This window comes from Perna viridis, chromosome 1 (assembly GCF_037379345.1).
Source record: "Perna viridis isolate PV_CMFRI_1.1 ecotype Kerala chromosome 1, ASM3737934v1, whole genome shotgun sequence".
Classification (NCBI taxonomy): Eukaryota; Metazoa; Mollusca; class Bivalvia; order Mytilida; family Mytilidae; genus Perna; species Perna viridis.
Window position 1 is genome coordinate 23,557,037 of NC_142445.1, and position 15,925 is coordinate 23,572,961.

The 15,925-nt window shown below is 32.8% G+C and overlaps 1 protein-coding gene across 3 annotated transcripts; it reads left to right on the forward strand.

Annotated features, from left to right (window-relative positions):
- The first annotated feature begins 95 nt into the window (after positions 1–95).
- On the forward strand, positions 96–13,348 carry LOC148627853 (glycerate kinase-like). Of its 3 annotated transcripts, none has more exons than XM_088580449.1 (5): positions 96–191; positions 5,137–5,556; positions 5,822–5,973; positions 9,232–9,407; positions 10,779–13,347. In XM_088580449.1, exons 1-5 carry the CDS (start codon positions 184–186, stop codon positions 11,694–11,696), a joined length of 1,674 nt encoding a protein of 557 aa, XP_088436575.1. In that variant the 5' UTR covers positions 96–183; the 3' UTR covers positions 11,697–13,347. The 3 variants fall into 3 exon arrangements, with proteins under 3 accessions (XP_088436575.1, XP_088436567.1, XP_088436585.1); XM_088580441.1 differs by having other exon boundaries at positions 135–274; positions 10,779–13,348; XM_088580459.1 differs by lacking the exon at positions 96–191 and adding an exon at positions 1,557–1,716.
- The last annotated feature ends 2,577 nt before the right edge of the window (positions 13,349–15,925 follow it).

The window sequence follows — 15,925 nt, forward strand, 5'->3', positions numbered from 1 at the left end:
TATATAAATAATATATACTCTTTCACATTATCTGATATAAATAAAAATACATATTTCATCTTGTCACAAAATATATTTTTTATTCACTGTTATTTATTTTTATTCTACTTCCGGAGAAGCCAACACTTTCTTCTGCTAGCAGACGAAATAATCTGTTATCAGGGCTTTTGCCCCATTGCAAGAATGTCAGGGTGAATAATTAAGAAATACGATAACAATTTAAAATTCGACATGTAATCTCATTCAGATAAAACTTGTTTATGATAAATTACAGGTGAATTTGATGTTTGTGTATCCTATTCCTAGTATTATTTCTCTTAAATTCTGCAGTATAGTTTTATTTTTATAGTGCATGGCACCTCTTGGGAAAACGTTGCACACAGGTGTAAGACATAGTGTTGGGAATCGATTAAAATTTCCAGATCGATGATTATTGTACCAACATTGACCAATGATCGATAATCAGTGTCTGGGAATTTTTATTAGGATGACCCTTCAGCCTTCAATACTGTATTGCCAGAATGCCCCCATTACCTAGTTAGGATATTTGTGAAATCATCATGAAAAAGCGATGTATTGACTTGAGGCCTGTTCACTCCTGGACAACAGACAACAAATCAAATTGTCAAATATTATGGTTAATCTTCAATCTATCATTATTGACAGGATAACTCTCGTGTACTTAGAATTCTGGTCTCACTAACCACTACCGGGTCAAATGGCCTCCCCCTATGTAGTACCAAAAACACTCTGAACCTAGACATATGCATTGTAAGTGCATTATTTGTGTGTATTATGATTAAAAGTAGTCAAAATAAAGCTGAAAATGTGTACTTTAAAATCATATATATAATTAACTACAAAAGTGTATGAATATTGTTTACATGTGTGAGTAATTTGCCTCCAGAACAGGTAGAAATGAGGATTTTCAGTATTATTTATTCAAGTAAATATTGTGAAGAATTTCTACCATCATCGTACCATTAGCACAATGATTTTGGAAGCCTTATTTTCCAAGCTTTGCAACAGTATGCAACTTTAAGATGTCATTTGTCCTGGGAATTCACAGTGAAACTTTGAAAATTACTTTTTTTACATGTAACGGAAATGTTAGAAGTGGTTAGTGAGACCATAATTCTCTAATGTTTAGTATATTGTCTCCCTTGTAGATCCTCACTTGTATTTGTAGGTGGCGCTAAAAGATTAAAAGATAGAATACAACAAAAATTACAAAAAATAAAGTCCATATAAAATCAAGATAAAAAAATTAAAAACTTTCGATCTTAAAAACGAAGGGTGTGACCTCAGTGTAATTCAACACAGCCAATAAAATGACTTCTTGATGTGTTGATTCTACTTGAAGAAGCGTGTCTAAATCCATGAATAAGTTTCCAGTGATGAAGTAGATTTCTTGCAGTAATTTTTCCCTTCAATGTATTTCTGGCTATGAAGAAAGAAATGCTCTGTTTTATGGTTAAAATTAGAACAAATTGTCTGTCAACAGAAAGATAAATGGTCCTGTCAGATAAGGGAAAAGATGACTTCCAAAAGAAGGATAAAGACAAAATCTTTATATTTGAACAAATTAATCATATCTTGAAATCGATCATCGAATCGAAGCTCCCCAAACAACTGATTAATTGATCTTCCTGATGATTGGTGCACTGCAAGTAGGATATGTAGGTGATGATTGCTGTGCATTTATTTAAATGGAAGGTATGTACTTTTGGTATTGCTACCTCAGGCTCTGCTATGCAGAACACTTCTGCAGACAACAGTGTAGGGGTGACAAGCTTTCAAGATGCAAATGCTTGAAATTCTGTTAGTTTGAAAGATCAAAGGAGAAAAACAATAGATTAAAGGAAAATGCTGCCAAATTAGCTTCAAAGTGTATGAGAGTTGGCACTTTTACTCCAGGAGATTATTTTTAAGGATGGGGAGCTGCTTTAGTGACAATCTTGTTGAATCTTTGTCTGGTTTATATATTCACTCATTATGTCATGATATCATGATATTGTGCCAAATGGAAAAAAAACATATGCAGCAGAAACCCCAGACCCTTATCTGTCACCTTGCCGAAATATTTTTGGAGCTAAAGAATGCAAAATTCATTATTTTCATTTTACCAACTTGCACTAGTAATTAAGCCACTGTATTATATTTATTAGTTGTTTAAAGGGCTTTTATCTCTGGTTGATGTCTACTTGGTCATCTAAGGATGTTGACCTCATACAGGAGAAGAATATTTTGCATGATGTATCATTTGGATTCTATGTCTATAATTGTCAGGTTTGATGTTTTATGCCTCAGAAAGCTCAAGCTGGTAATTGGTATGGTAATTCCTGTCTTGACTGGTGCACCTGGTCCATGCTCCCAGTTTTTAGTGGAGTCGGAGTTGCTCATTTACTTTTGTTATTTTGTAAATATTATTTTGGTTATTTTATGTTCTGTGTTGTGTATATCTGTTTTCCTTGTCTGATCTTTGTTCCTGAATTGCGCTATTATGATTTCCACTAGATTCTTGGTTCCCTTGCTTACTCTTTGAGACCTTGATAATTCCCTTTCTTTATAAGTGATATGTTTTGGCCATGAATGTTGTAGATGGTACCATAATAATATGAGTTTCCATGTAACACTGACACTCTCATGCATGTCAATTTTGAAGGTTGAGTGCATACATTAGGAAGACTATATACAAATGTAAATTCTTGTTGTTTTTTAATATTGCAACTTCCACGCTGCTCTATTTAAATAATGAGTTGAATAAGTCTGTTATCTATATACTTACACTTAGTACTACATGTAATTACACCTTGTAATATAAAAAAGTGGCATGATACAGGTAAAACAAATAAATCCTGTTTTATGGCTTTGTGAAATATTTCTAGGCTATTGGATAGCATTGATTTAATGTGTTCTATATCTTCACTGGATCAAAGAGAGCCTTACTGGTACTTTTTTATAAGAAAAATAACCCATATCTTTAGAAAGAAACCATCCTCTCTTACATAACTTTGTGCCTTCAAATTGTGCCTTCAAATTTGTCCAATGGGTCAAAGTTGTATAACCCCCAACTTGTATTATACATGTACATCATTGTTACTCAAAAAAAAAGAAGGAAAACCTGGATCCAAATCATCTTCTTTATACTGAAGAAGATGTTGTGAAAATTCTTGAATTTAATACCAATATAACTCAAATAAGTATGGTGAACAACATATTTGTCCAGTATGGTGAACATGTTATATTTAACAGATGGTCAGGATTCCATTGGGAATAAATTTTGCTCCACTACTCACTGACCTATTCCTTCACTCATATCAGGCTGGCTTTATAGGTGATCTGATCCAAAAGAAGGAACATCATTTAGTCAGATCCTTTGATCTCACTTTTCGCTATATAGATGATGTATTGTAGTAAAACAACTATAGTTTTTGGGATTTTATACATTGCATCTACCTCAGAAAACCTGAGGTACTGCAGACACTATGAATCAGCCTCTTATCTTGCCTTACACTTTAAGATCAGTGGAAAGGGAAACTTATGACCAAACTGAAGAACAAATGTGTGACTTCTCATTCAGTTCTGTCAACTTTCCTTTCATATGTGGCAACATCTCTTCAGCACCTGCATATGGAGATTTCATATCACAGCTCATACATTATGCCAGAGCTTTCCCAATCTATGCAGACTTTTGTACCATATTAGACTTCTTACAATTAGGCTTCTGGAACAAGGTTATGTTGCTACAAGATTTAAATTATCACTACAAAAGTTTTATAGTTGTCATCATGAACTTGTGGATTGTTACGGTGTATATATCCTTCTGCACCATTGTTCACTGTGTCATAGTTTACCTTTTCTCTTTCATCTACCTGGTTGTGACATCTCATCAGGTGTATCTAGAAAAACAGAGGATGCTTACCCTACCAGTGCACCTGGTTGGTGCGTTGCTGGCCTGTTCTCCCAGTTTTTATCAGAGTCTGGGTTGCTCATTTACTTTTGTTTCTTTTGTTCATGTTATTTTAGTTATTTCATATTCATTGTTGTGTCTATTTTCCCTGTCTTGTCTCTGCCATTTGAATATAATCTTTTGATTTTTTTTCTGCTCAAATTTTGGTTCCCTTGATTACTCTTCACAAGTAACTTGCCTTTGAAAGGCCTGAAGTGAGGATTTTTGCTGTTATTGCTTCAAACTTGGAAAGTATAATGGATATGATAGGAAGAAACTTTTATTTAATGAAAAAATGGAAATGACAGAACCTTGTTTAAGTAATGATACACTTCAGTTCAAAGGCTTAAGATATTTTTTGCTTCAATCTTGAAACCAGTACAACAAATACTGTTAAAAATAAACAAGATTCAAATGTATACTAGGGCAATATGAATTTAATGTTAAAATTTCTTTCACAAACTTGATCTACAGAAAATCAACAAAAATGATACAATGCAGGAGAAATAGTCCTTTTTCATATTTACAGAATGCAAGCCATTTTAGCAAGTTTTTCAATGGGACATAACCGTCCTACACATGACAACCTGGTTGCCGGTCTCATTGGGGAAAGGGAAAACAGTAATCATTTTTCCTGGAATCTTAAACTATTTTCACTTCGGTAAATACCTGAATGTTTTGAAATAAATTATTTAAAAGTAACCAAGTACTTACTTTGGCTTAGATAAATTAAAAATATTTGAATTTGAAGTCTACTGCAGTACATTGCTCCAATTTGACAGTAAACCACTTAATTAGATTACTAAAATATAGAAAGTTACTCTCCTTTGCTTAATATTTTAAAAAAGAAGTCAAAGTTAGAAATATGAAAAAGGACTATTCAAGGATTTGAAGAAAAAAAAACATTTCCGTAAAAACTTGTTATACCCTATAGTGGGAAAGTTTAGGGATTTGTGAACATAAAAGCTTGTCCAAATATTTTACATATAATTTTCTTTCTATTAAACCTGAAGTCATGAAGAAAACAGACCTTGAAAATTTAATACATGTACCAATATTTATAGTGCTACTCATACAAAAATACCCTCTATACAGTATTAGGTACAACTTACATGACAGTAATATCATCTGAAGTTATGAAAAAACCTTTATTTATACATATGTATATATATATTTTTTTTTAGGAATTTGAAGCAGTTGGTGCCAGGTTACAGTATTATAACAAGAAAGTATCAAGCTAAATTCTCGACGAGGTTTCTAGGCAGTCATTGCTGCTATTCATCTGCACAAATTAGTTTTGTTGGAAGGAAAGACATGTCTAGCAATAGAAATCAAGAAATAGTTTCAATATTCACATCTGCAGTTAATTCTGTACTCCCTCATCAGATGATAAGGAGCTATGTCCAAATGGACAGTAATGGGAAAACATTGATTGTAAATGGAAGCCGATACAATCTTGAACGCAATGTATATGTTGTTGGTTTTGGAAAAGCTGTTTTGGGAATGGCACGTGCCATAGATGATACATTAACAGATCACATTGTTTCTGGTCTGTTAAGCATCCCAATTGGTTGCCAAGAAAGTTTTAGGCAGGCAGGAAAAATGTAAGGAGAAAATCGGCTATTTGATCAGTGATATAATCAATCTAACAAATTTAGAAGAAATAAACATTTCTATCAAATGCAATAAGAAATACCAGTTAAAAAACTATTAATAATAATATTAATTATTCTAAATGTAAAGATTGTTTTAAACTTGCAAACCTTGTTGACATTCTGTTATCAATATTTTTTTATTAATAAAGAGAGATTATTAATGATACCTTTTTCAGAACTGGTAATGGTGTAAAAAATTTTCTTCTCCTTTTAGGGATATGCTGCTAGGTCCTAACAGTAAGATTGTAGTAACAGAGGGAGCTAAGAACAACATGCCTGATAAATCTGCTTATCAAGCTGCATCAAAGATTCAACAGTTGGTTTCTAAACTGAAAGAAAAAGATCTTTTAATTGTGTTAATTTCAGGTATTCTAAGATAATTATTTACCAGTGTTCTAGGATTTTTTTCTTAGGTCAACTTTGCAAGGGAAAGTCATTATTTAAAATCTACTTTCCCAGTCAATATTGTAACGGTTTAGACGCCTTTCAATCCGAGTGGCTTATTTGTATTGATTAAAAAAAAAAGGCCTAACCGAAACATTCATTTGCATGAATCCCTTTGATTTGGTATTTGGTTGATTCAATACAAAGTCAGGAAAGGTTCATAACCTTTATATGAATAAATAATCTTCTTTTCAATACAACAATAACATGACAAAATCAGTAGCCTATTCCTCTAAAACCCAATTTGGTCCTAGTATCCTATCAGTACCTGATGTTGGTTTTGAAAATAATTTAAGCCTACAGAAGGTTTTATACAACTCATAGAAGGTTATCTGGTAAGTATACATCTACTAGAAGTTTATTTGAAACTTTGAATCAAATTCTCCCTACGGTATATAATTTCAACCAAGTTGACGGCTAACAGGGAAAACCCCAAGGGAGGATGACTCATCCAAGCATATGGCTAATTTGCATATGTGAGTAGGTATCATACCATGCCTATCTCAGATTTTCTCTGGTGGTTATCACTCATAGTGATACTAAGTCAAGATTGGTATGGTTCTGTTTTTGGCTTCGGAAATGACTGCTCAAGCAGCTATTGAGATTCAGAATCTGCTTGAAGCCGAAAGTAGGCCTTTTTTTATATGCTGATGACATCACCACTGACCAATCAGAATACTTCTTACAAACACGTGCAATGTCCCGGTAAAATGTAAACAGGAATGGCGATGGCAAGTTGTGTTTTCTCCAGAAAGGAAAATGCAATATTTGCTAATAAAAATAATACAAATCATACATATAATGATCTCAATATCTGGTAAGGATACTTTCCTAAGGAACCATAATCATAAATAGCGTCAACTAACCGTATCATTTCAACAGGACGTAAAATTAAGCGTTACGACTTGTAAATCTCAATGTAAACAGACCGAAATAGATCGATAAATATTACTAATCAAGTCAAAATTAAGGTAATATCACTTTCCATGACTAATATGACAATCGTAATCGAAATAAATGCATGAGGGGGTTACCAATTTGTAACAATATAGTAACTTTCCCTGAACACTCAAAGTTTATTTGTCTTCTGGTTCATTTCGAATCATTTGAATATTCCCACTAAATATACTTTTATCATAAAATAAGAGTCATTTCCAGTACCAAGACCTTCATATTCTGTCACTGATTCCAGAGTCAAAAAAACTTTCCAGAAAAACATACAAATCAAAGTACTTAAGGTAGAATTGTTCAAGTATTTCCAAAAAGACAGTTATTTGGTTATACTAACCATGTGTGAACTAAATGCATCCTTTTTTTATCGTAAAATATACATGAAAATACAAATCCGAGTTGTTGCATTCCATTTACTATTTCATATTATAGTGATAATGATCACTGTCGTTCAGACACTCTATTACAAGCACCAAAATAATGTTGATGAAAACAGTCATATTATCATATGGTAACATGCGGATTCATAAGTGAAACTTTCTTAAAAAGGAATACAGGATCCATTCGTGATAAATCGGAGCAATTTTAGTCCATAACAAAATAAAACTACAGGCGAATTTTACTTGACCACGAACAGCTAGCATCTCTTTTGAAATTTTCCCGCCCCTAAAAGTACTTTCCATGGGCAACGATAAAAAGTAATCCTAGAACACTGTTTACTGTTACCGGTATCCACATAATTTGGATCTAAGCTTTGTTATTCATGTATTTTCACTTTACACACTTGATATGATGAAACTTTTGTAGAGCCAATGTTTCAATTTTTCATGAAAAATATCTTTTTTTGGAATTTTTTTTACTGTCAAAGTTTTTTTTAAGTATTGTTGTGATTGACTAAAACTATTTAATCCATTGCATTTATAAAGCATTACATTTCTTAATTGCCTGTCAGCCTGATTAATATCTGTAGTATATATAAAAGAAAACTTATCCAGGATGCAACCTTTCACACTAAACCTGTAAGATATGTAAAACCTTCATCATTTTAAGGATAAATAAAACCAAAGTAATTAAGAACTCAATGTCATTAATTGATTATTGAGGTGCAGGACTTTCTAAATTTCTAAATTTGAAAAAAAAAGATTTTCATGAAGTCATTTTATGAATGTATTTTTATACCCCTTTAAAACTTTGTTATAAAGATTGATGTATATTCTAGGAATCAACATGTGTCTCTGTTTGCCCAACTGTTCGTCTGTATACATTTCTTCTAAATGCAACTTCTCTTAAACCACTCATGGAATTTTGATGAAATTTTATGGGATAGTTGGGCATCATATTTAGATATGTAATGTAGCATGAAGGAATATAATTTCTGTTGCAGGACTCCACAAGGGAGATAATCCAATTTAAGTGTTGAAACCTCATAATTGGTACTCCTCCTAAACTGCTCCCGTGCAGGTCCGGGTGTTAAAAGAATAGGCCTGCAGCAGCGCTAAGCTTGTCGTAAAAGGTGACTAAATAGTGCTCAGAACCCTAGTCAGGGGCTAGGGCGCCCTGCCCACAGAGCAACTGGGATGTGTGCCCCAGGTGGTGTAATGGGGTACCCCTGGCATGTTACATGCTGGGGTTGTCAGGCTATAATACGGAAAACCTGACCGCAAACCGTAGTGGTGCACCGTGTTGGGAAAGATGCCACGTTCCTCGCACGTTAAAAAACCCTACTGTGGTATTCTCCCGGAGTAGGAACTATAGGGCTCCGCCACAGGAGGCTAAATTGCCCGACCCTACCCACCTCTCCCTATTTCCAGTGGCAATCAAAATTTGTCGACCCCCCATTGTCCTTGTGTCCCATCCCTTTTTCATTTCATCATCATTTCATGTTCATTTTATCATCAATTTCATGTTCATCGTCTGAATATAGCTGAAATATTGCTGCTTGGACGTTAAACCCCAACAAACAAACCTAAACTGCTCAAGGGATTTTGATGAAATTTTATAGAATGGTTGGGCATCATATGTAGATATGCTTGAAAAAAAATATTATTATTGTAGGAGGGTTTCAAAGGTAGATGATCCAACTTAAGGGTTTTACGCAATTTACATTTAACTTGAATATATGTATGGGACATTCTCATTGAGAACTTGTTCACAGTAGTTTTAGTTTAATTTTAGGTGACTAAGATGAGAGTAGTTTTTCACTTACAATTTTTACTTTATGTATTGTAGGTGGTGGATCTGCTTTACTGCCTCTACCAATGCCTCCTGTAACATTGGATGAACAATTAGAAATGACACAGCTTATGTCAAGAAGGGGTGCTACAATTGATGAAATGAACATTATAAGAAAAAACATTGAAGTTTTAAAAGGAGGAGGCCTTGCAAAGCAGGCTATTCCTGCAAAGGTACATGTACACAAAAACTTGTATCAAAACCATCATGAGATTGCCTATTGGTATATTCTTGTAAATTTGCATTCCCAATAGGAAAAATGTGTTGGCATGGTTACAATACAAAAATTTCAAATTTTCTGCCTCACAGAAGCAAATCAAGTTCTGAATAATTATACCTTTTTTAAATAGTAGTTAAGGAAATATGGGAAATAGTCAGGAATTAAATTTTTTTGTCTTAAGATCCAATCATGGCCTTTTAAAATCCCCCACCCTAGCCCAACCAGTGATATGGCAAGTCCATTTTTTTCAGTTGTTGCTCATTAATGTGTCTTTGTGTCCTTATATTACTTTATAACTTGCTTTTGAAGGATTGTCATCATTCCATGGATTTTATTACTTCTCAAGTTTTTGGGCCTTTCAGAGCTTTCTTGAAGGTGTGTTTACAATTGTTTAAGACCTTTTGGTGATCTCAGATAGTATTTACTATTTCATATTTAGGTTATGGTATACACTGACATATTTGTTGTGTTTCACTTTTTTGTTTCTTTTTTCTGTTTTGAAGGACCTGCAGCTAATATATGATTTATTTCTCAAGCTAAACTAATGTTTTGCATATACATGTAAGAAATGGTCCTGATTTTTTTTAATGCACTTTTGATGCATCTATGTACTAATATTTACCTCCTCTAGTAAGGACATTATTTTTGACAATTTTTAAAATTTTCTTCAGTACTTTCAGGGCATTGGAATTAATTTGTCTCTTCAATAGATTTGCTTTTCCTTATCATATTTGTTATATTTAATCAAATGTTATAAGGATTATAAATTCCCTAATTGTTATATGCTTTCCATCTTTTGGCACCTACTTTTTATATAAAACTAGAATCAAACAATGACATGCTGACTCTTTCTCTTGCAAATGAACGTACAATTGATCAATGTTACTGCAGCACTTGGCATATAAAATTTGAAATCATGTGTAATTACGAAAGCACAAAAGTGACTCAGAAAAAATAATTTGCATATTGATCCCCCTTGGATGTGTATTGCTATTCTGTAAAAAAATATGTTTTTTACTGAGATAATTAAGACCCATAAGTTGAATGCATTAAACAATAGAGTAACGAAAGGAATTTAAAACTTTTTTTTTCAAGAGCAGGCTTTATGCAAGTCCTGTACATTAGACTTTAAAACAGAATTTTCAACTTCTGAATATTCAATAATGTAACAATTATATGTCATAAAAGCTTCTCTTCAGTAGACATTTGCCTTTAATACCTGAAAAATTTTAGCCTATTTTCTCTTTCTAAAGCCTTTATACATGTACATAAATCTATTACAATGTCTTTACATGTAGTTATTATCCATACTTTGTATTTCCAGGTTATTTCATTAATTATGTCAGATGTTATTGGTGATAAGCTAGAGGTAATCAGCAGTGGACCTACGGTAGCTGATAAGTCTACTCCACAACAAAGCTTACTGATTCTGAAGAAATTAGGAATAGAAGATCAAGTACCAGAATCAATTAAGACACTCCTCACGAAAAGGACGAAAGAACAAACAAAAAGTACCACATCAGAGGAATATACAGGTGGTTCACAATGGGCTCATGTCAATAATGCTATTGTTGGAAGCAACAAAACAGCTTTAGCAGTTGCTTCATCAAAAGCTGAAGAACTTGGTTATCTTCCCATAGTTCTGAGTTCAGTTTTAGATGGTGAAGCTAGCAAAGTTGGAAGCATGTTTGGAATGCTGGCCAGATACACTATACTTGCATTTAATAGAAAACCATCAGATTCTAGACACAGTATAAATGTTCAACTAGAACTTGATCTTGTTACTAATGGAGTACCTAAGAAGATTCTGAAAAAAGTTGTGGATTTAGCAGCTCAATCTTACAATGTTGGGAAACCAATATGTATTCTTACAGGAGGTGAAACCACTGTTCATGTTAAAGGAACAGGAATTGGAGGAAGAAACCAAGAAATGGTAGTAGCATGTGCTTTAGAACTGGACAAACAGTGTCATGAAGATACATCCATTCTTGCCAATTACAATATCATGTTTCTCAGTGCCGGGACAGACGGTATTGATGGACCTACCCCAGCAGCTGGTGCTGTAGTTGATCATAGGTTCATACAAAGATGTAAAGATAAAAATGTAGATGCTGAAGCATACTTACAGAATAACGACTCATATAACTTGTTTAAGATGATAGATGAGGATTGTTTGATAAATGTTGGTCATACAGGTACTAACGTCATGGATATTCAAGTTTTGTTAGTGCAGAGCAGATAATTCTTATTTCAGAATTTTCAAGAATTTTATCATAAAGGTCCATGCTTTAGTTCATTCACTCTCAATATGTCATAACGTCAGGTCTTTTAAAGACGGGCACTGATAATGAGGTCTCCCTTTTTACATACAGTAATTCAGGTAGGGAACAACTTCGACTTAGGGCTAATTTCTTATTAGGGGTACTTCCTCTCAAATGGTAAGTGTTTTGTTTATTATAAAATGAAAAATTTTCTAGATATGAAATATTGTTAAAAAGTGGGAATATTTGTGTAATTCTAGTTAACTTTGCAAAAGGAGTATATTTTTATTTCAATATTTCATAGTTACAGACCCAAGTAATACTCAATAATTTAAGGCTCACAACTTTTTAGATATTAAGATATAAAGCAAACTTCCTTCAGAAAATATACTTCAAATACATTAATTATTTCCACTTTAAATAAAAAATTATGATTTCCAAACTTTAATTTTTGGTAGTGTAATGAAAAAAAAAACCTATACAAGGGGTGATACTCCAAATTGAAGGGTAACCATAATTTCAGGTCTTGTTCCCAACCTGTTAATGGTGTAACCAGAAAGTGTAATCTTATAGTACACTAAAATTCATTGATGTATAGTAGGCTATGCCTTTAAAATCAAGCACACTGAATTTCTCCATACTTGAAATTTCATTTTACCCTCATAATAAGCTCTAGCAATAACCGTCTTTTTAGGAAGTTCGGAGCTCATGTTTAGTCATTTTTGTCAGATTTTAGGATGCCTCTGGTTTTATTCATTTCATAGCATAATTATTTTTTTGCCCGATTACCCCCACTTTTCTTTTCATAATTTCATTAAACACATCTTAAAATGTTATTCGAAAGTTTTTATGAAATTCTTGTTATTTCTTCAGGTTTTTAGTAGATGAAACATACACAACTGTATGGAAAATCCAGAGAAATCTTTTTTCGCACCAAAATTTAAATGCTTATATCTCATAATTTTTTCTATTCAAATTGTCCTAGGTCTTAAAAGATATCAACTTTTTGAAATCCTTGTAATTTTCAACAGAGCAGTGAACATACTTTAGTTTCTTAGTAGTAGAGACCTTTGGTTTTCTGCCTTTTTTTTCTTTTATTTAGTATTTTGTAGTGGGGTTTTACTAAGTAAATGAAGTTCTACACATTGACTTTGTCCATTGAATGTATATGTATCTGTTTTATAATTTTGTGATAGTTAGTTGAATTCTATACAAGTGGTTTTGTTACCCTGATTTCACCTCCCAATACAGGCCGATTTCCCTAGCAAAATTATCTTAAAATTATGCAAATTTCCCAAAATGCTAAGTTAGCCCTAGCTTTTTGTTTTCCAATGGATTTATTTTCTTCCCAAATCAAACAGGAAGCGCTTTTGAAAAAAAGGAACGAAATCACTGTAGACAAGAGAAAACTTCATAACCGTAATAATTTTGAAAGTTACTAATCATGAATTAATATGATAAGATTACAAGTGTACAATTATGATTTATCTGTCTTTAGCCTATTTTTTTGTCGCTTTTATATGATGTGAACTTTTTTGTGCAATCATGTTTTATAATCAGTAACTCAGTGGAATGAATTGTGATATTAATACAGTTTAACTGTTCCATATAATAAAAATTATATAGATATCTTGTCTCAGTATTTTGAAAGAAGAAAAGTAATAAGTATTCTTTTACTGCCCATTTAAGAAGTTGTAGATTTTCATGATGTTCACATCATCTGTCATACCTCAATTTTTAATACCTGTCTTATATTATGGTATATTCTTGTCCATCCCCATACCAAATAATTAAGAAACCACTTTGAAGTAAATGAAAGATTGATTGGTAGAATTTTTTTTTCCCTTTTAAGGAGGCTTTTGTAATTCAAAGTTTGTTACATGTTAATAAGAGTATTGGTATGAAAATGCTGTTACTTCAGAATTAAATAATTTTCTTTTTGAAATACTGAATACATTTAGGTTACAGACCACCAATTCAACCAATGAGCATTTGGAAGTACGCAAAAATAGTCCTACGCAGAAATTACCCTGTTCCTCATAGCGCTGTGAAAAAAGTTCTCATTTCTCATTTTATTTTAAAAAATTAAACAGTTTCTGAAAAGAAAAACAATTTTATAGGTGATTTTGCTTCTTGTGATGTGAAGCCTGATCTCCATAATGATTTCTAAATATACCCCTATCTTGTGAAAACACTGGGATTTCCCATTCTATTTATATACCCTCCACTTCCAGTAACCAGTACTGCACTGCAAGTCTGTTAACCCAACATGCCATTCTGAGGATTGTAAGCTGACATATGTAGAATCATGCTGATGTATAGTCCTCTGCAGGTTAAAGTTAAGGTAAAGTCCAGAGAAGCCATTGAATATTGTTAAATTAGCATAAAAGCCTATGGGAAGTGGAATTAGTGGTTTCTAGCCTTTATATGAAGGAGTAAACAAGGGAACCAAGATTCTAACGGAAATCAAAAGAATGTAATCCAGAGACAAAGACCAGACATAGAAAAAAGACAAACACAAGAAAGAACATAAAATAACCAAAATTTTACATACAAAGTAATGAGAAAATGAGAAACTCGAACTCCACTAAAAACTGGGTGCATGGACAAGGTGCATCAGTAGGGTAAGCGTCCTCTGCTTTTCTAGAAACACCCACTGACTTGCTCATAAAGAGTCCAGTCCGAGGCAGACAAAAGAGGAAAGGAAAACTATGACACATTGAATAAATCAAGTTTTCATGGTGCAGATAGATACACTGTAACGATCCACGAGTTCATGATGACAACCATACAACTTCTGTAGTGATGACTTCAATCTTTTAGTAATATAATCCTGTTCCAGAAGACTAATTGTAAGAAGTCTAGCGTGTTACAAATAGCCTGTGTAGTAAGGGCAGGCTCTGGTATAATGTATGAGTTGTGATATGAAAACTTCATACACAGGTGAGGGATGTTGCAACAGATGAAAGGAAAGTTGACAATATGGAATGAAAAGTCATCATATGTGTTGTATCGTTTGGTCAATAGTTTTCCTTTACCATCGATCCCTAAGTGTAAGTCAAGATATGAGACTGACTTAAGTGTCTGTAGTATCCTTTATCCTGTCAAGAAATACAAGTCTCTACAGTTGGTTATGACTGACTTCTTAGGAAAGCCTAATATGTCAGGAGAGAAATTCTTTTGGTCTGGCAGTAGATTTCAGATATTTTGACTATTTATAGTGGCAATGTGACACAGATGCCCCTTCCCTAAAATTATAGTAACAGTAAATGTGAAGTGGACACAGAAAAAAAATTATGAGTTACGAGCAAATGAGTTTTATGTAAATGAAATTTGGAAAACCCTTAAGAAGCAACAAAAATATTACAACTGAAAGGAAAAAATTGACTAAGCCAAACAATTACAGACAGTACAACTCATCAAACTGAATACCAAATTTCAAATATTCACGAAGATTGGTCATGATTAATGGGAGGGAAAAAACAGATATATGTATTTACTGGTAGCAGTAAAAGTTAATACAGAGGCATTAAAACACTCCATACATGTATCATTTACAAGTTACATGCACCCTTCACATAAAGCAAGATCTAAAACCACTTAAAAAGCTACAGAAGTTTAAAAAAGACTGATTAGAATAAAAACTTCAAACTGTTCAAATTAAGTACACTCTGTGCAACACAAAAGGCTGTCATTGTTCATTTTAAGCAGGCACTTGATAAACGTAGGCCAAATATAATTTCAAGATAACTGAGCATATATATAGGCATTTTTTTTACATTTTATATAGATTCTACAGGAAATTTTCAGAGTTTCGCTTATTTAAAATTAAAAAACTGGTAGATAAAATTTCCTAAAAATTTGTACAATGAACAATTATCTGGAAATTTTTTTTATATTTCAAAAAGAATATTGAGGGTCTTTTTCTCGTAATATTGATAAAACTAAAATTCCCATTACGTTTCTAAAAAACATTTCCCCACCAATTATCTCCCCCTTGAAAGAGGGTTTATAAAATTAATGTTTGTAATTTTACGTTGTATGAGTTTATGCCAAAAATCTTTGTAAATAATTTAATGACATTTAAACACTATTGCATACTTGATACTTCTGTATGATTTTGCGAGATGACAGAAAATAATGCTCTGTGTAATGGATTTGAACTACCTCAAATAACATAATGTATACCAGCAATAGACAAGTTCTTTTA